Below are 18,553 nucleotides of genomic sequence, written 5' to 3' on the forward strand. Positions count from 1 at the left end.
AAACACCCAAGGCTGTGCTTCTGTGGATCCATCCCTCCAGCACCAGGTCTGACTCCCTCCCAGTGCCGCAGGGCCCCTCCCGAAGCGGATCTCTGAAGGAAAAGCGAGCTGAGCCTGCCCCTCCTGCCCCTGCGCACCTTGCCAATCCACCCCAGCTAATATGCCAGATCCCCAGCACCACAAGCCTGGCAGTGTGCAAGTAGCCCAGATGGGCCATGCCACCCCACAGTGAATCCTGCCCCTAAGAGAGGGGAAGAGAAAATACACACCAGTCTGACTGTGGCCCCAGCGGTGGGCTGGGGGCAGACATCAGGTCTGACTGCGGCCCCATCCACCAACACAAGTTATTCAAGACAGCACTGGGGAAGTGCCCTGCAGTTCCTCACCACTCCAGAGACTATCCAAAATGACGAAATGGAAGAATTCCCCTCAAAAGAATCTCCAGGAAATGACAGCTAACTAACTGATCAAAAACGATTTAAACAATATAACAGAAAGTGAATTTAGAATAATAGTCATAAAATTAATCGCTGGGCTTGAAAACAGTATAAAGGAAAGCAGAGAATCTATTGCTACAGAGATCAAGGGACTAAGGAACAGCCAGGAGGAGCTAAAAAATGCTATTAATGTGCTGCAAAATAAAATGGAGACAACCACGACTCGGATTGAAGAGACAGAGGAGAGAATAGGTGAACTAGAAGATAAAATTATGGAAAAAGAGGAAGCTGAGAAAAAGAGATAAAAAAAATCCAGGAGTATGAGGGGAAAATTAGAGAACTAAGTGATGCACTAAAGAGAAATAATCTATGCATAATTGGTATTCCAGAGGAGGAAGAGAGAGGGAAAGGTGCTGAAGGTGTACTTGAAGAAATAATAGCTGAGAACTTCCCTGATCTGGGGAAGGAAAAAGGCACTGAAATCCAAGAGGCACAGAGAACTCCCTTCAGATGTAACTTGAATCGATCTTCTGCATGACATATCATAGTGAAACTGGCAAAATACAAGGATAAAGAGAAAATACTGAAAGCAGCAAGGGATAAACGTGCCCTAACATATAAAGGGAGACCTATAAGACTCGTGACTGATCTCTCTACTGAAACTTGGCAGGCCAGAAAGGAATGGCAGGAGATCTTCAATGTGGTGAACAGAAAAAAATATGCAGCCGAGACTACTTTATCCAGCAAGTCTGTCATTTAGAATACAAGGAGAGATAAAGGTCTTCCCAAACAAACAAAAACTGAAGGAATTCGTCACCACTAAACCAGCCCTACAAGAGATCCTAAGGGGGATCCTATGAGACAAAGTACCAGAGACATCGCTACAAGCATGAAACATACAGACATCACAATGATGCTAAACCCATATCTTTCAATAATAACACTGAATGTAAATGGACTAAATGCGCCAACCAAAAGACATAGGGATCAGAATGGATAAAAAAACAAGACCCATACATTTGCTGTCTACAAAAGACTCGTTTTAGACCTGAGGACACTTTCAGATTGAAAGTGAGGGGATGGAGAACTATTTATCATGCTACTAGAAGTCAAAAGAAAGCTGGAGTAGCCATACTTATATCAGAAAAACTAGACTTTAAATTAAAGGGTGTAGGGGCGCCTGGGTGGCTCAGTCGGTTGAGCGGCTGACTTCGGCTCAGGTCATGATCTTGCGGTCGGTGGGTTCGAGCCCCGCGTCGGGCTCTGTGCGGACAGCTCGGAGCCTGGAGCCTGTTTCAGATTCTGTGTCTCCTTCTCTCTCTGACCCTCCCCCATTCATGCTCTGTCTCTCTCTGTCCTAAAAATAAATAAACTTAAAAAAAAAAATTAAAAAAAAAAAATTAAAGGGTGTAACAAGAGACGAAGAAAAGCATTATTATAATAATTACAGGGTCTATCCATCAAGAAGACCTAACAATTATAAATGTCTATGCACCGAATACGGGAGCCCCCAAATATATAAAACAATTACTCATAAACATAAGCAACCTTATTGATAAGAATGTGGTAATTGCAGGGGACTTTAACACTCCACTTACAGAAATGGATAGATCATCTAGACACACGGTCAATAAAGAAACAAGGGCCCTGAATGATACATTGGATCAGATAGACTTGACAGATATATTTAGAACTCTGCATCCCAAAGCAACAGAATATACTTTCTTCTCGAGTGCACATGGAACATTCTCCAAGATAGATCACATACTGGGTCACAAAACAGCCCTTCATAAGTATACAAGAATTGAGATTATACCATGCATACTTTCGGACCACAATGCTATGAAGCTTGAAATCAACCACAGGAAAAAGTCTGGAAACCTCCAAATGCATGGAGGTTAAAGAATACCCTACTAAAGAATGAATGGGTCAACCAGGCAATTAGAGAAGAAATTTAAAAATATATGGAAACAAACGAAAATGAAAATACAACAATCCAAACGCTTTGGGATGCAGCGAAGGCAGTCCTGAGAGGAAAATACATTGCAATCCAGGCCTATCTCAAGAAACAAGAAAAATCCTAAATACAAAATCTAACAGCACACCTAAAGGAAATAGAAGCAGAGCAGCAAAGACACCCCAAACCCAGCAGAAGAAGAGAAATAAAGATCAGAGCAGAAATAAACAATATAGAATCTAAAACAACTGTAGAGCAGATCAATGAAACCAAGAGTTGGTTTTTTGAAAAAATAAACAAAATTGACAAACCTCTAGCCAGGCTTCTCTAAAAGAAAAGGGAGATGACCCAAATAGATAAAATCATGAATGAAAATGGAATGATTACAACCAATCCCTCAGAAATACAAGCAATTGTCAGGGAATACTATGAAAAATTATATGCCACCAAACTGGACAACCTGGAAGAAATGGACAAATTCCTAAACACCCACACGCTTCCAAAACTCAAACAGGAGGAAACAGAAAGCTTGAACAGACCCATAACCAGTGAAGAAATTGAATCAGTTATCAAAAATCTCACAACAAATGAGAGTCCAGGACCAGATGGCTTCCCTGGGGAATTCTACCAGACATTTAAAGCAGAGATAATACCTATCCTTCTAAAGCTATTCCAAAAAATAGAAAGGGAAGGAAAACTTCCAGACTCATTCTATGAAGCCAGTATTACTTTGATTCCTAAACCACACAGAGACCCAGTAAAAAAAGAGAACTACAGGCCAATATCCCTGATGAATATGGATGCAAAAATTCTCAATAAGATACTAGCAAATCGAATTCAACAGCTTATAAAAATAATTATTCACCATGATCAAGTGGGATTCATTCCTCGGATGAAGGGCTGGTTCAACATTCGCAAATCAATCAATATGATACATCACATTAATAAAAGAAAAGAACCATGTGATCCTGTCAATTGATGCAGAAAAAGCATTTGACAAAACTCAGCATCCTTTCTTAAGAAAAACCCTCGAGAAAGTCAGGATAGAAGGAACATACTTAAACATCATAAAAGCCATTTATGAAAAGCCCACAGCTAATATCATCCTCAATGGGGAAAAACTGAGAGCTTTTGCCCTGAGATCAGGAACACGACAGGGATGTCCACTCTCACTGCTGTTGTTTAACATAGTGTTGGAAGTGCTAGGATCAGCAATCAGACAACAAAAGGAAATCAAAGGCATCAAAATTGGCAAAGATGAAGTCAAGCTTTCACTTTTTGCAGATGACATGATATTATACATGGAAAATCCGATAGACTCCACTAAAAGTCTGCTAGAACTGATACATGAATTCAGCAACGTTGCAGGATACAAAATCAATGTACAGAAATCAGTTGCATTCTTATACACTAATAATGAAGCAACAGTAAGACAAATAAAGAAACTGATCCCATTCACAATTGCACCAAGAAGCACAAAATACCTAGGAATAAATCTAACCAAAGATGTACAAGATCTGTATGCTGAAAACTACCGAAAGCTTATGAAGGAAATTGAAGAAGATATAAAGAAATGGAAAAACATTCTGTGCTCATGGATTGGAAGAATAAATATTGTTAAAATGTCAATACTACCCAAAGCTATCTACACATTCAATGCAATCCCAATCAAAATTGCACCAGCATTCTTCTCGAAGCTAGAACAAGCAATCCTAAAATTCATATGGAACCACAAAAGGCCCGAAATAGCCAAAGTAATTTTGAAGAAGAAGAAGACCAAAGCAGGAGGCATCACAATCCCAGACTTTAGCCTCTACTACAAAGCTGTAATCATCAAGACAGCATGGTATTGGCACAAAAACAGACACATAGACCAATGGAATAGAATAGAAACCCCAGAACTAGACCCACAAACGTATGGCCAGCTAATCTTTGACAAAGCAGGAAAGAACATCCAATGGAAAAAAGACAGTCTCTTTAACAAATGGTGCTGGGAGAACTGGACAGCAACATGCAGAAGGTTGAAACTAGACCACTTTCTTACACCATTCACAAAAATAAACTCAAAATGGATAAAGGACCTGAATGTGAGACAGGAAACCATCAAAACCCTAGAGGAGAAAGCAGGAAAAGACCTCTCTGACCTCAGTTGCAGCAATTTCTTACTTGACACATCCCCAAAGGCAAGGGAATTAAAAGCAAAAATGAACTATTGGGACCTCATGAAGATAAAAAGCTTCTGCACAGCAAAGGAAACAATCAACAAAACTAAAAGGCAACCAACAGAATGGGAAAAGATATTTGCAAATGACATATCGGACAAAGGGCTAGTATCCAAAATCTATAAAGGGCTCACCAAACTCCACACCCAAAAAACAAATAACCCAGTGAAGAAATGGGCAGAAAACATGAATAGACACTTCTCTAAAGAAGACATCCAGATAGCCAATAGGCACATGAAAAGATGCTCAACATCGCTCCTCATCAGAGAAATACAAATCAAAACCACACTCAGATATCACCTCACACCAATCAGAGTGGCCAAAATGAACAAATCAGGAGACTATAGATGCTGGAGAGGATGTGGAGAAACGGAACCCTTTTGCACTGTTGGTGGCAATGCAAACTGGTGCAGCCGCTCTGGAAAACAGTGTGGAGGTTCCTCAAAAAATTAAAAATAGACCTACCCTATGACCCAGCAGTAGCACTGTTAGGAATTTATCCAAAGGATACAGGAGTGCTGACTCATAGAGGCACTGTACCCCAATGTTTATAGCAGCACTCTCAACAATAGCCAAATTGTGGAAAGAGCCTAAATGTCCATCAACTGATGAATGGATAAAGAAATTGTGGTTTATATACACAATGGAGTACTACGTGGCAATGAGAAAGAATGAAATATGGCTGTTTGTAGCAAAGTGGATGGAACTGGAGAGTGTTATGCTAAGTGAAATAAGCCATACAGAGAAAGACAGATACCACATGTTTTCACTCTTATGTGGATCCTGACAAACTTACCAAATTTCTCATGGGGGAGGGGAAGGGGGAAAAAAAAGGAAAAAAAAAAAAAAAAAGGGGGGGGGAGGGAGCCAAAACATAAGAGACTCTTAAAAACTGAAAAAAACGGAGGGTTGATGGGGGGTGGGAGGGAGGGGAGGGGGATGATGGGCATTGAAGAGGGCATCTTTTGGGATGAGCACTGGGTGTTGTATGGAAACCAATTTGACAATAAATTTCATATATTAAAAAAAAAAAAAAGAAAATAAGGGAGAAATGCAATAAACTATTCACTAATTGCACAACTGCCTTTTTACAAAGATGTCTGAGTGCTGAAACCACAGTGCTGCCACAAGATAGGTCCTAGTGTTCATCTGTTAACTAGTACTTTTTAAAAACCTAAAACTAATCAACAAAGATGACTGAGTAGAAAGTATAGACATTATAAAACGCAAATTGAGGGACATTCGTTAACATAACTGGTCTAGGGGCACCTGTGTGGCTCAGTCAGTTAAGCCTCCAACTTCCACCCAGGTCACGATCTCATAGTTCATGAGTTTGAGTCCTGGATCAGTCTCTGCAGTAAGGAGCTTGCCTGGAATTCTCTTTCCCTGTCTCTCTGCCTCTCCCCCACATTCTGTCTCTCAAAATAAATAAATAAACTTTTTAAGAAATGTATTAAAAATAAATAAAACTAAATAACTGGCCTATTATCTTTAAAAGTGCCAAGATCATGAAAGTTAAGAGTGAAGAAATGTTCCAGATTAAAGGAGACTAAAGAGACGTGACAACCAAATTGAACCTGTGATTCAACTCTACTGGCACAATTGGTAGAACAGGAATGGTGCTGTAGAATTAAATGTATCAATGTTAATTTCTTAAGGATGTATTACGGTTATGTAGGAGAATGCCTTTGTTTATAGGAATGACATACAAAAACAGTCTGAAGAGCTGAAATATATATTGGTAACTTACTCTGAAATGATTTAGAGGAAAAAAACTTGTACCATACTTGCAACTTTTCTGTAAGTAGGAGATTGTTTCAAAATTCTTAATCAACTTCCCTTTTTGTAAAACACTTGTTTAAAAATGTGTTCCTCGAGGCGCTTGGGTTGCTCAGTCAGTTAAGTGTCCAATTCTTAATTTCAGCTCAGTTCATGACCTCACAGTTCATGACTTCAAGTCCAGCATCAGGGACCACACTGGCAGTGCAGAGCCTGCTTGGGATTCTCTCTCTCCCTCTCTCTCTGCCCTTCCCTTGCTTGCATTTTCTCTCTCTCTCTCTCAAAATAAAAAATAATAAATAAAAAAATAATATTAAAAATTTTTAATAAAATAAAAAAAGAAAAAGTGTTCCTCAAAACCTTGGGTTTCCCTAGTGACATCAAGGGCTGAGTTAAGCAGGGAGGGCCTTAAGTTACTGAGTGTTTTAATAAGCTTGAGAAACAGCTGGATACTAATTACAAAATGTTTTTTAAGTCTAGACTGCTAGATCACATCCACCGTCTGTAACTGCATAGGGTGTGGCCTGAACAAATTACTTAATTTTTCTAAGTTTTAGTTTCTTCATCTGTAAAATAAGAAAAATGATAGTGCCTACAATTACAAAGATATTTGGAGGACCACTTAAAAATGATATATATCAACAACTATTTAACGCCTGATAAATTTCACAGATTTTTTTTTTAATTATTTGTTCAATATGCTAGCCTTCCATATAAAATTGTATTTGTAAAAAAAAAAAAAAAGCCTGATATTCTAATATAATACAATTAAATTAGGACATTCATTATATCAGTTTTAAGTGATAAACTTTTTTGTCATGAAAAAAATTTGCTCTAGGCTATACAGTATAATGGTTAAAAGCACAAGTTCTCAGGTCAGAGCACTTGCCTTCAGTTGCAATTCTGCCACTCATTTGCTGTGTGATCTTGGCAAGTTAATTTATCTAAGAATAAAAATAGCTGTAGAGCAATAACACTACTAAGAATTTATCCAAAGGATCCAGGAGTGCTGATTCATAGGGTCACATGCACCCCAATGTTTATAGCAGCGCTATCAACAATAGCCAAATTATGGTAAGAGCCCAAATATCCATTAACTGATGAATGGATAAAGAAGATGTGGTACATATATATAATAGAATACTACTCGGCAATGAAAATGAATGAAATCTTGCCATTTGCAACAATATGGATGGAACTGAAGAGTATCATGCTAAGTGAAATAAGTCAGAGAAAGACAGATATCACGTTTTCACTCATATGTGTAATTTGAGAAACTTAACAGAAGACCAGGGGGGAAGGGAAGGGAAAAAAAAAATAGTTACAAACAAAGAGGGAGGCAAACCATAAGAGACTCTTAAATACAGAGAACAAATTGAGGGTTGGTGGCGGGGGGAGGGGTAATGGGTGATGGGCATTGAGGAGGGCACTTGTTAGGATGAGCACTGGGTGTTGTATGTAAGTGATGAATCATGGGAACCTACTCCTGAAGCCAAGAGCACACTGTATACAGTGCATGTTAGCTAACTTGACAATAAATTATATTTAAAAAAAGAAAAAAATTGCTGTAGAGATTAAATGAAATGAATGCATAAGGCTTTTTAGCAAAGTATCTGATATTTTTAGTCTTTAAAAAAATATTAGGTGCTGTTTTTATTTCTGGCATGTACATATTTAATACACAAGGGCAATAGTTGGTATACTACACCCCAGTGGGTGAACTCTGCCCGCCTCCTACTTTTGTAAGATCAAGTTTATTAGAAAAGCTAAACTCAGCCAGTATGTATTACCTGTGGCTGTTTTCATGCTATAATGGCCTGAGTAGTTGCAGCACAGACCTGATAGCCCACAAGGCCTAAAATACTTATTATCTGGATTTTTCATAAGAAATTTGCTAATCTAGGGGCGCCTGGGTGGCTCAGTCAGTTGGGCGGCCGACTTCGGCTCAGGTCATGATCTCACGGTCAGTGAGTTCAAGCCCCGCATCAGGCTCTGTGCTGACAGCTCAGAGCCTGGAGCCTGTTTCAGATTCTGTGTCTCCCTCTCTCTGGCCCTCTTCCGTTCATGCTCTGTCTCTCTCTGTCTCAAAAATAAATAAACGTTAAAAAAAATTAAAAAAAAAAAAAAAAAAGAAATTTGCTAATCTATACCCTCGGTGAGAAAAACACACTAAAAATACAATACCATAAAATGTTAAAACAGATGATACAAGTGGAGAAAGATAACCAAGTTACTGGTTTCCATGTGTCTCAATAAATTCAAAGCAACTGAAAAACATATGGTTATTTTCCTTTCCCCAAAAAAGTAAGCATTTCAAAACTGAAAATGTCCTTCGAGGTTCTAAATTAAAACATTTGTTTTTCCAAATGGAAATACAAATCTGAGAATGAAATGAATAGTCTATACCTAAACAACTTACTATTATCACTTCAGGTGTATTCACCGTGATGCATTAAGGCATTGCATTAGGTCATAAGCAAAGCATATTTTTCCGAAATAAATCAGACATGAAAAGTATATTTACGAAATCTCCATGTAAAAGGACCTGTGTAAAGTACCATAAAGAATTCACAAAAGACAAGACAGGGTAAACTTAAAACACAATCTAAATAAGCAGAAAAATAAGGCGTATAAAAACCAGTTAAGTGCATTTCACCATTAATTTCTATATTTCTTTAATTTTTTTGTAAATAAAATAGATTACTTTGTCCACTTAACCTACACAAATAGAAAAATCCAAAAATGTATTACCTGAATTGGATGTTTACTAAATGAGGCTGGGAGCCATCTGATTGCCAGTAAGTTTCAAGATTGTCATCTCGTAACTGATCCACTCCAAATCCTAAAACACAAGTGACAGTAAGTTCTCATGAAAAAGAAAGAGCTATATATTCGAAATATAAAATTACCATACACATTTGTCCAGAAAGTTTGATAAAGAGGATGGTCAATACTCTAAACTTTAAATTAGAATTCTTCCATCTTCTTAAGAAGATCTCAACTCTTAGAATATCATTTGCACACACAAAATGTTACATTAGGGCCAACTGTTCTTGGTTGTTGGCTTTAATTTTTAAAGAATATCTCCTAAATAAACTCTAAATACAGCATGTCTTCAAATCCAGTTTTTTATACTTTCTACAAGGTGGTAATAAGACTGATCCTCATGTCCTACAAAATCAGGTTTTATTAAGTTCAAGATGCCATACATTTTTCTTGTGACAAGAAAAAGGACACCTTAGAAATATTTTCAAAAATCACATACATTTTGAAGCCAAGTGTTTCTGATCAACATTCTGATTAGTCAAAAATTAAATTTGCCGAGAATTGCATATCTAGCTATTCTAGATAACTGAAGTAAAAATAACCTGTATTGCTTTTTGATTAAAATCATAATAATGCATACTAATTACAGAAATAATTTAATGGTAAGGTGTGGATGTTTCAAAAATATTTAAGAGAAATTGATTTAATTTACATTTTAATTTTTTGAGTAAGTAGTATAATTCATTATAGATCAAATTCAAAAGGTACAAAAAACAACATGGTGGAAAGTCTCTATCTCCCCCACCCCCACCATCCAGTTTCCCTCCTCAAATATAATCAATGTTATCAATTTTTTACATACTTTTTCACACATACTATACACATATATAAGCAAATGCATAATTCTTTTTTCCCCGCTACACAAATAATGGCATATGATAAATAGCTCTACACTTTGCTTTTCTTTTTCACTTAAATTATCTGAAAGATTCTTCCATATCAATAATAATAATTAATAATAATAACAACAGCAGCAGCAAATACCGATATCACATTCACTATGTGCCAGGTACATTCTAAGCATTTTATATGATTATATCATGTAATGTTTATTTAACTCATATAGTAACTCAGTTAACCTAAGCAGCTCCCACATTTTTTAAAGGTTATACAATATCTCACTGTCTGGAAGTGTAATCATTATTTAACCAAACCCCTATAGGGTACTTAGACTGTTTCCAATGTTTTCCTATTACAAACAACACTGCAGTAAACATCTACCTATCTAAAATCTTCAAATGCATATCAGTATTTCTGGAGGATAGACTTCTAGGAATAGAACCCTGGGTCATTTGAATTTTTAATTTGATAAATATTGCCAATTTCTCCTCCAAAATGCATCCTCACCAATAATGTACAAGAACATATATTCCTTTATGTAACCAGTAAAACTTGTGATATTCTGAAATCTTTATACTAGATTTTGAAGACTTAGTATAAAAACATTAAATATCTCTATTTAATAATTTATTATATATTGATTATATATTGAAATAATTTTGGATATATGGAGATGAAATAAATTATGAAAATTGTATCTTTTTAAATTTTAATAGGGGTACTGGATAGTTTTAAATTACATACGTGGTTTGCTAGATTTCTCTTGGATAGCACTTCTCTGTACTCATGCTAAAATGAAATCATTCTTTTAAGTATTTGCTAACCTGATAGGTAAAAACTTATTATTTCAAACTTTCATTGATCATTTATATTTCTTCTTATAGAAAACACCTATTCATAACCTCCTATATTTTCATTGCACTTTGGTCCCTTTATTGATTTATAACTCTTTTACTATTATGGATATTAACCCTATGTCTGTTCAATGTGATCCAAATATGCTCTCCGCAGTCTGAGATTTATATCTTAAATCTTCATACGCTGCATTTACAGTATATACTAGTGAATAAGAAAGGTTCTTCCAGGGGCGCCTGGGTGGCTTGGTCGGTTAAGCGTCCGACTTCGGCTCAGGTCATGATCTCACAGTCCGTGAGTTGGAGCCCTGTGTCGGGCTCTGTGCTGATGGCTCAGAGCCTGGAGCCTGTTTCAGATTCTGTGTCTCCTTCTCTCTCTGCCCCTCCCCTGTTCATGCTCTGTCTCTCTCTGTCTCAAAAATAAATAAACGTTAAAAAAAATTTTTTTTTTTAAATAAAAAAAAGTTCTTCCGGAGAAAATAATTTTTGCATTAAATTCTGAAGTACTAGTAAGAGTTAACTAGGTAAACAGGTAGAAGGGCAAGGTTAAAAACCATTCAATAAAGAGAAAAACACATAATGGCACAGAAAAGGAAAAGTGGAATCTATAGGAAGCAAAGGTAGCTTTTGGTAGCTAAGGCTACACATTGGGTTGCATCAGGAAATGAACCAGAGTCATATGAAAGGAGTCAGATCATACAGACTCTTATGTACTAAGATATGAAGTATAAATTATCTTGAAAAATATGCCAACCTACATAAGAATTTTTAATAGGTAAGTTATATGATCAGGAAATAATCAGATCAGAATCTTCAGATAGATTCTTCATTGCCAGGGAGGGAGAAACCCATCCTAAGTAATCAAAACTCCAAGTGATGATGGTCTGAATTCAGACAGTGACCAAGATAAATGTTAAAAAATAGCTTCCTATTGCACCAAAGAAAATCTTAAAATATAAAAACTAGGTTCTCCATTACTCACTCTGTAACTCTTAGATCTGTGCTGTGCAATATGGTGGCGACTAGCTGCATGAGACTATTGAAGAAATATGGCTAGTTCAACTTGAGATTTGCTATAAGTGCAAAATATACATTGGTTGAAGACTAGTATGAAATGCAAACCATCTCACTAATAATAAGTCTAGTTATCTTGAACTAAAAACATATTATTACATTGGGGTGCCTGGGTGGCTCAGTCAGTTAAGCATCCAACTTCGGCTCAGGTCACGATCTTGCAGTTTGTGGGTTTGAGCCCCGCATTGGACTCTGTGCTGATGGCTCGAAGCCTGCAGCCTGCTTCAGGTTCTGTATCTCCCTCTCTCTCTGCCCCTCCCCCACTTATGCTCTGTCTCTCTCTCTCTCTCTCAAAAATGAATAAACATTAAAAATTTAAAAAAAAAAACCCATATTATTACAATTAGTTGCACCCATTTCTTTATCCTTTTTAATGTAGGTACTAGAAAAATTTAAGTTACACATGCAACTTGCACTATATGTCTTTTGGACCATGCTGCCTTAGACCATGCTTCTGTTCTTTCTTTATATGTTATTTCTAAGCCTAATTCAGAATATTCAGTTCTGCAAATTATAAGATAAAAAGTTCTTTTGGTACTAACATAAAGAGTTCTTAAGTTCTAAATCCCTTTTTCTTCTTGTCAGTTTATGAGTTCCCTAAAAGAGGATAACTCAATTACACGACTCTTCCTTAAGAGCTCTACCGTTAAATGTTCTATTGATTAAAAGACCTTTTGTCACATAATTTATTTTAGCTATTTGGTTTAGCATATTTATTTAGCAGTTTTTCTTTCTCTTTCATTTCACAATTTTACAAGTTGTGTGCTCAAAGAATTTCACAAAATGGTGTTTTTTCTTAACAAGTAAAATAAACATTAAACAAAAAACCTGAATAACTTATCCAGAATAAGAGGATGTCCTGTAACTCAAGACTAGTCATTGTAAGTGTCTTTCTAATTGATATTGCTTATGAAACTCTAACAGTATAACTAAGTAGGTACACTCTCATCAAGAATTAATCAGTCTAAATCTTTACCTCTGGAATACTAAGTATGATTATCAGCTTCTAGTTCTTCAAAATATGTCTCACAAACAGAACCTCTTACAAGCATCTGTTTATGTGCCAGTGCCATAGCTCATAGAGTAAGCTTCTTTTCCAAAGCTTCCCATTCAGCGTTGTATCTGGATTCTTTTAGTCCAAACAAAAGAACCAAAAGACAGACCTGTGATAACTGCTTTGATAGGTATCATGATAATGCACTCAAACAATATTATCCAGAAAAAAACTTTCATATGATGTAGTGATTCATAAGTCGGTGGTTCACAGTATGGTCCCTGGACCAGCAGCATGACTGCTATCTGGGAACTTATTAGGAAATCTAAACCTACTGCATCAGAAACTTTCAGCATTAACCTGTTTAAGAGTCGGTATTTTAATAAATCCTGTAAGTGATTACTACGCATGCTAAAATTTTAGAACTTTTATGGCAAGTCTACTCAACTTGGGCACTACTGATAATGTGCACTGGATAATTCTTTCAGGAGCAGGGGCTATCCTGTGCATTATAAAATATTTAGCAGCATCTCTGGCCTCTACTATTTGTCAGTCACAATCTTCCCCCCCAAACCAGCAGTTGTATCAATCAAAAACATCTGCAGATATTACCAAATGTATCCCTAGGGGGTAAAATCATCCCCAGGTGAGAACCACTGCTCTAAGGAAAAGAAAACTAGCATTCACCTGTGGTTACTGTTATTGTTTAGTAAATATCTACTCTTCTCTACCCATCCTCCAGGAGAACAAAATGATTCTACACTCTAGTCATAGTGGAGCTTAATCATGACTTGTTTTGGTCAACACAATGTAAATGAATGTGACACAAGCAGAGGTTTTAAATGTGCTGGAAAGGTCTAACTTGGCACCCTTCTAAATGTTGGCACCCCACTAAGACATTGTGCCTGAACACATGGAGCAGGCCTAGACCCAAGTCACAGCCTACAGCCAAGCCATAGCCAAGCAAAAAATAAATTTTGTTATAATATGCCACTGAGAGATTAGGCTTGTTTGTCACAGACCATTAGTGCATCAAGAGCTGACTAACACAACATCAATAGATGAGATACATTTGAGTAGCCCAGTTTAGATTGCCTCTAGGAGTAAAACAGCCATTTTCACCTCAAGCATATCTTTTAACACAAATCCTTCCACGTTTGCCAGGGTGCTATTATAACTGGGGCATATGTGTTGACTCTGAAGACACAAAGATAGATAACACGTGGTCTCTGTGGAATTCATTTATCTAATGCACTATCTATGCTGTGACTATTTACATCTAAACTAATTAAAAATAAATAAAATTTAAAATGATTTTTCAATAACACTATGGGGCGCCTGGGTGGCGCAGTCGGTTAAGCGTCCGACTTCAGCCAGGTCACGATCTCGCGGTCTGTGAGTTCGAGCCCCGCGTCAGGCTCTGGGCTGATGGCTCGGAGCCTGGAGCCTGTTTCCGATTCTGTGTCTCCCTCTCTCTCTGCCCCTCCCCCGTTCATGCTCTGTCTCTCTCTGTCCCAAAAATAAATAAAAAAAAAAAAACGTTGAAAAAAAAAAATTAAAAAAAAATAAATAAATAACACTAGTCACATTTAAAGTATTCGAGAGGTGCCTGAGTGGCTCAGTCAGTTGAGTGTCCGACTCTTGATGTGGCTTAGGCCGTGATCCCAAGGTTGTGGGATCGAGCCCCACATCAGTCTCCTTGTTGAGCATGGAGCCTGCATGAGATAACTATCTCTCTCTCTCTCTCTCAATCTCTCTCTCTCTCTTTTTCTCTCTCTACCCCTCTCCCCTGCTCATGCTCCCACTCGCTCTCTCCCTCTCTCTCAAATAGAATAATAAATAAAAAATAAAGTACTCGATAGCTACACATAACTAGCAGCTACCTCCCTGTACAGCCCAATATGTTCCATTGGCCAGCACTGAGGAACTGAAGCAGATAAATTACAATATAAAGAGTTAAGTGCTATAATAAAGAGAAGAAAAAAAAAACACAAAAAGGGGTGGCTAAACAACATGCTACTAAACCACCAATAGGTCAACAAAGAAATCAAAAAAGAAATTTAAAAATACCAGGAGACAAAGGAAAACGGAAGTGCAACAGTTCAAATATTTGGGACACAGCAAAACCAATTCTAAAAGGGAAGTTTACGGAGATAAAGGCCTGCCTCAAGAAACAAGAAAAGTCTCAAATAAACAATCTAACCTTACACTTAAAGGAGCTAAAAAAGAACAAAAAATAAAGCCCAAAGTTAGTAGAAGGAGAGAAATAATAAAGAGCAGAGCAGAAATAAATGAAATAGACTAAAAACACAATAGAAAAGATCAATAAAACCAAGAGCTAGTTCTCTAAAAAGATAAGCAAAATTGGCAACCCTTCAGACTCATCAAAAAGGAAAAAGAGAGAAAGAGAGGGAAAGGGCTCAAATAAATAAAACCAGAAATGAAAGATGTAACAATGGACATCACAGAAATATAAAGGATTGTAAGAAACTACTATGAAAAATTATATGCCAACAAATTGGACAACCTAGAAGAAATGGATAAAATTTCTAAAAACATATTCTTCTAAGACTAAATCAGGAAGAAATAGAAAATCTGAACAGACTAGTTACTCATAATGAAATTCAAATGGTAATCAAAAAACTCCCAACAAATGAAAGTCCAGGACCAGATGGCTTCACAGACAAGTACCACTCTTTAAAGAAGAGTTAATACCTATTCTCCTCAAACTATTCCAAAATATAGAAGAGGAAAGAAAACTTCCAAATCCATTCTACAAAGCCAGCATTACCCCAAAATCAGACAAAGATGCTGCCAAAAAAGAAAAAAAAAATTATAGGCCAATATCCCTGATGAATATAGATGCAAAAATTCTCAACAAAATACTAGCAAATGAAATTCAACAATATATTAAAAGAATCATTGACCACAATCAACTGAGATTTATTCTAGGGATGCAAGGATTATTTAATATCCACAAATCAATCAACATGATATACCACATTTTAAAAATGAAGGAATAGGGGATCCTCAGTGGCTTAGTCGGCTGAGTGTCTGACTTCAGTTCAGGTCATGATTTCCTAGTCCGTGAGTTTGAGCCCCGTGTCAGGCTCTGTGCTGCCAGCTTGGAGCCTGGAGTCTGCTTTGGATTCTGTGAGTCCCTCTCTCTGCCCCTCTCCTTCACTCATATTCGGTTTCTGTCTCTCAAAAATAAATAAACGTTAAAAAAACTAAAAAAAACTAAAAAAAAAAAAACTAAAAACTAAAAAAAAAAGGATTAAAAAAAATATGATCATCTCAATAGATGCATAAAAAGCATTTAACAAAGTACAACATCCATTCATGATAAAAACTCCCAACAGAGTGGGTTTAAAGGGAACACACTTCAACACAATAAAAGCTATATATGAAAAATCCATGGCTTACATCATACTCAATGGTGAAAAACAACTTTTCCTCTAAGATCAGGAACAAGACAAAGATATCCACACTCACTTTTATTCAACAAAATACTGGAAGTCCTAGCCACAGCAACCAAATAAGAAAAAAGAAATAAAAGGCACCCAAATTGGTGAGGAAGAAGTAAAACTGCCACCATTTGCAAATGACAAGATGCTGTACATAGAAAACCTTAAAGACGGCCAAAAACTATTAGAACTAATAATGGAGTCAATAAAGTTGCAATACACAAAATTAGTAAACAGAAATTTGTTGCATTACTGTACACTAATCGAAAGTAGCAGAAAGAGAAATTAAGAAAACCATCTAATTTACAATTACATCAAAAAGAATAAAATATCTAGAAGTAAATTTAACCAAAGAGGGAAAGACCTGTACTCTGAAAACTATAAGACATTGATGAAAGAAACTGAAAACGATACAAATGGAAAGATATACCATGTTCACAGACAGAAAAAATTGATATTGTTAAAATAGCCATACCTCCCAAAGCAGTCTACACATTCAGTGCAATTCCTATCAAAATACTAATAGTATTTTTCATTGAACTAGAACAAATAATCCTAAAATTTGTATAAAATCACAAAAAGGCCCTGAATAGCCAAAGCAATCTTGAGAAAAAACAAAGCTGGATGTATCTCAATCCCAGATTTCAAGCTATACTACAAAGCTATAATAATCAAAACAGTATGGTACTGGCACAGAAATAGACACATAGATCAATGGAACAGGACAGAGAGCCTAGAAATAAATCCACATTCATATGGTTAACTAAACTATGACAAAGGAGGCAAGAATATACAGCGGGGAAAAGACAATCTCTTCAATGCAGGGTATTTGGAAAACTGGACAGCTACATGAATAAGAATAAATCTGGACCACTTTCTTACATCATACTCAAAAATAAACTCAAAATGGATTAAAGACTTAAATATAAGACCTAGAACCATGAATCTCCTGAAAGAAAACATAGGCAGTGATCTCTCAGACATCAAGCCTCAGCAACACTTTTCTAGATATACCTGTTCAGGCAAGAGAAACAAAACAAAAAATAAAATATTAGGACTACATCAAAATAAAAAGCTTTTTGCACAGCAAAGGAAACCATCAACAAAACAAAAAGGCAATCTACTGAATGGGAGAAATTATTTGTAAATGATATAACCAATAAGAAGTTAATATCCAAAATATATAGAGAACTCACACAACTCAACACCCCCCAAAACAATCTGACTAAAAAGTGGGCAGAGGGCCTGAATAGACATTTTTCCAAAGAACATTACAAAAGTTCCTCAATAAATTAAAAATAGAAATACCATATGATCCAGCTATTCCATTACTGGGTATTTACCCAAAGAAAATTAAAACACTAATTTGAAATGATGTATGTACCCCTGTGTTTATTGCACCATTACTTACAACAAAATATGGAAAGAACCTAAGTGTCCATCAACAGATGAATGAACAAGTTGTGCTATATAAGTACAATGAGTTACTTAGCCATAAAAAAAAGAATTAGATTTTGCCATTCACGACCACACAGATAGACCTGGAGGGTATTATGCTAAGTGAAATGAGACAGAGAAAGACAAATACCACATGACTTCACCTATGAATCTAAAAACAAAATAAGTGAACAAACAAACAAACAAACAAACAGAAACAGACTGATAAAAACAGAACAAACTGGTGGTTGCCAGAAGGAGGGAAGGGACTGCTAAGGGGTGGGCAAAATAGGTGGAGGGGATTAAGATATACAAATATCTAGTCATAAAATAAACCATGGGGATTAAAGTAAAGCATAGGGAATATAGTCAATAATATTGTAATAATGTTGTATGGTGACAGATGGTAACTACACTTATTGTGGCGAGCATCGTGTAATGTACAGAACTATCTAATCACTATGGTGTATACCTGAAATTAATATAACATTGTGTGTCAACTATACTTCGATTTAAGAAAAAAAAAAGAGATGAATTAACTAATTTCTTTATATACTGTCTTCTCTTGGCTTCTATCCATTATCTCCCACTCTCCTAGTTTTCCAACTAGTTCAACGACCACTTCTCCTTTATTGCCCTTTGTGCATTCTTATTCCTGCTATTCTG

The 18,553-nt window shown here is 36.4% G+C and overlaps 1 protein-coding gene across 5 annotated transcripts in view; it reads right to left on the reverse strand.

The window, feature by feature from the left end:
* The window catches only part of ANAPC10 (anaphase promoting complex subunit 10), a 261,798-nt gene that overhangs the window by 226,922 nt on the left and 16,323 nt on the right, over window positions 1–18,553 (reverse strand). For all 5 annotated transcript variants that reach the window (XR_007457915.1, XR_007457914.1, XR_007457913.1 and 2 more), the window contains exon 3: window positions 9,147–9,237. Coding sequence is in view for 2 of the 5 variants with exons in the window: in XM_049631196.1 (XP_049487153.1) it covers window positions 9,147–9,237 (91 nt within the window). In the remaining 3 variants the exon portion in view is untranslated. The remainder of the gene's footprint in view (window positions 1–9,146; window positions 9,238–18,553) is intronic.

Source organism: Panthera uncia, chromosome B1, assembly GCF_023721935.1.
Source record: "Panthera uncia isolate 11264 chromosome B1, Puncia_PCG_1.0, whole genome shotgun sequence".
Taxonomy (NCBI): Eukaryota; Metazoa; Chordata; class Mammalia; order Carnivora; family Felidae; genus Panthera; species Panthera uncia.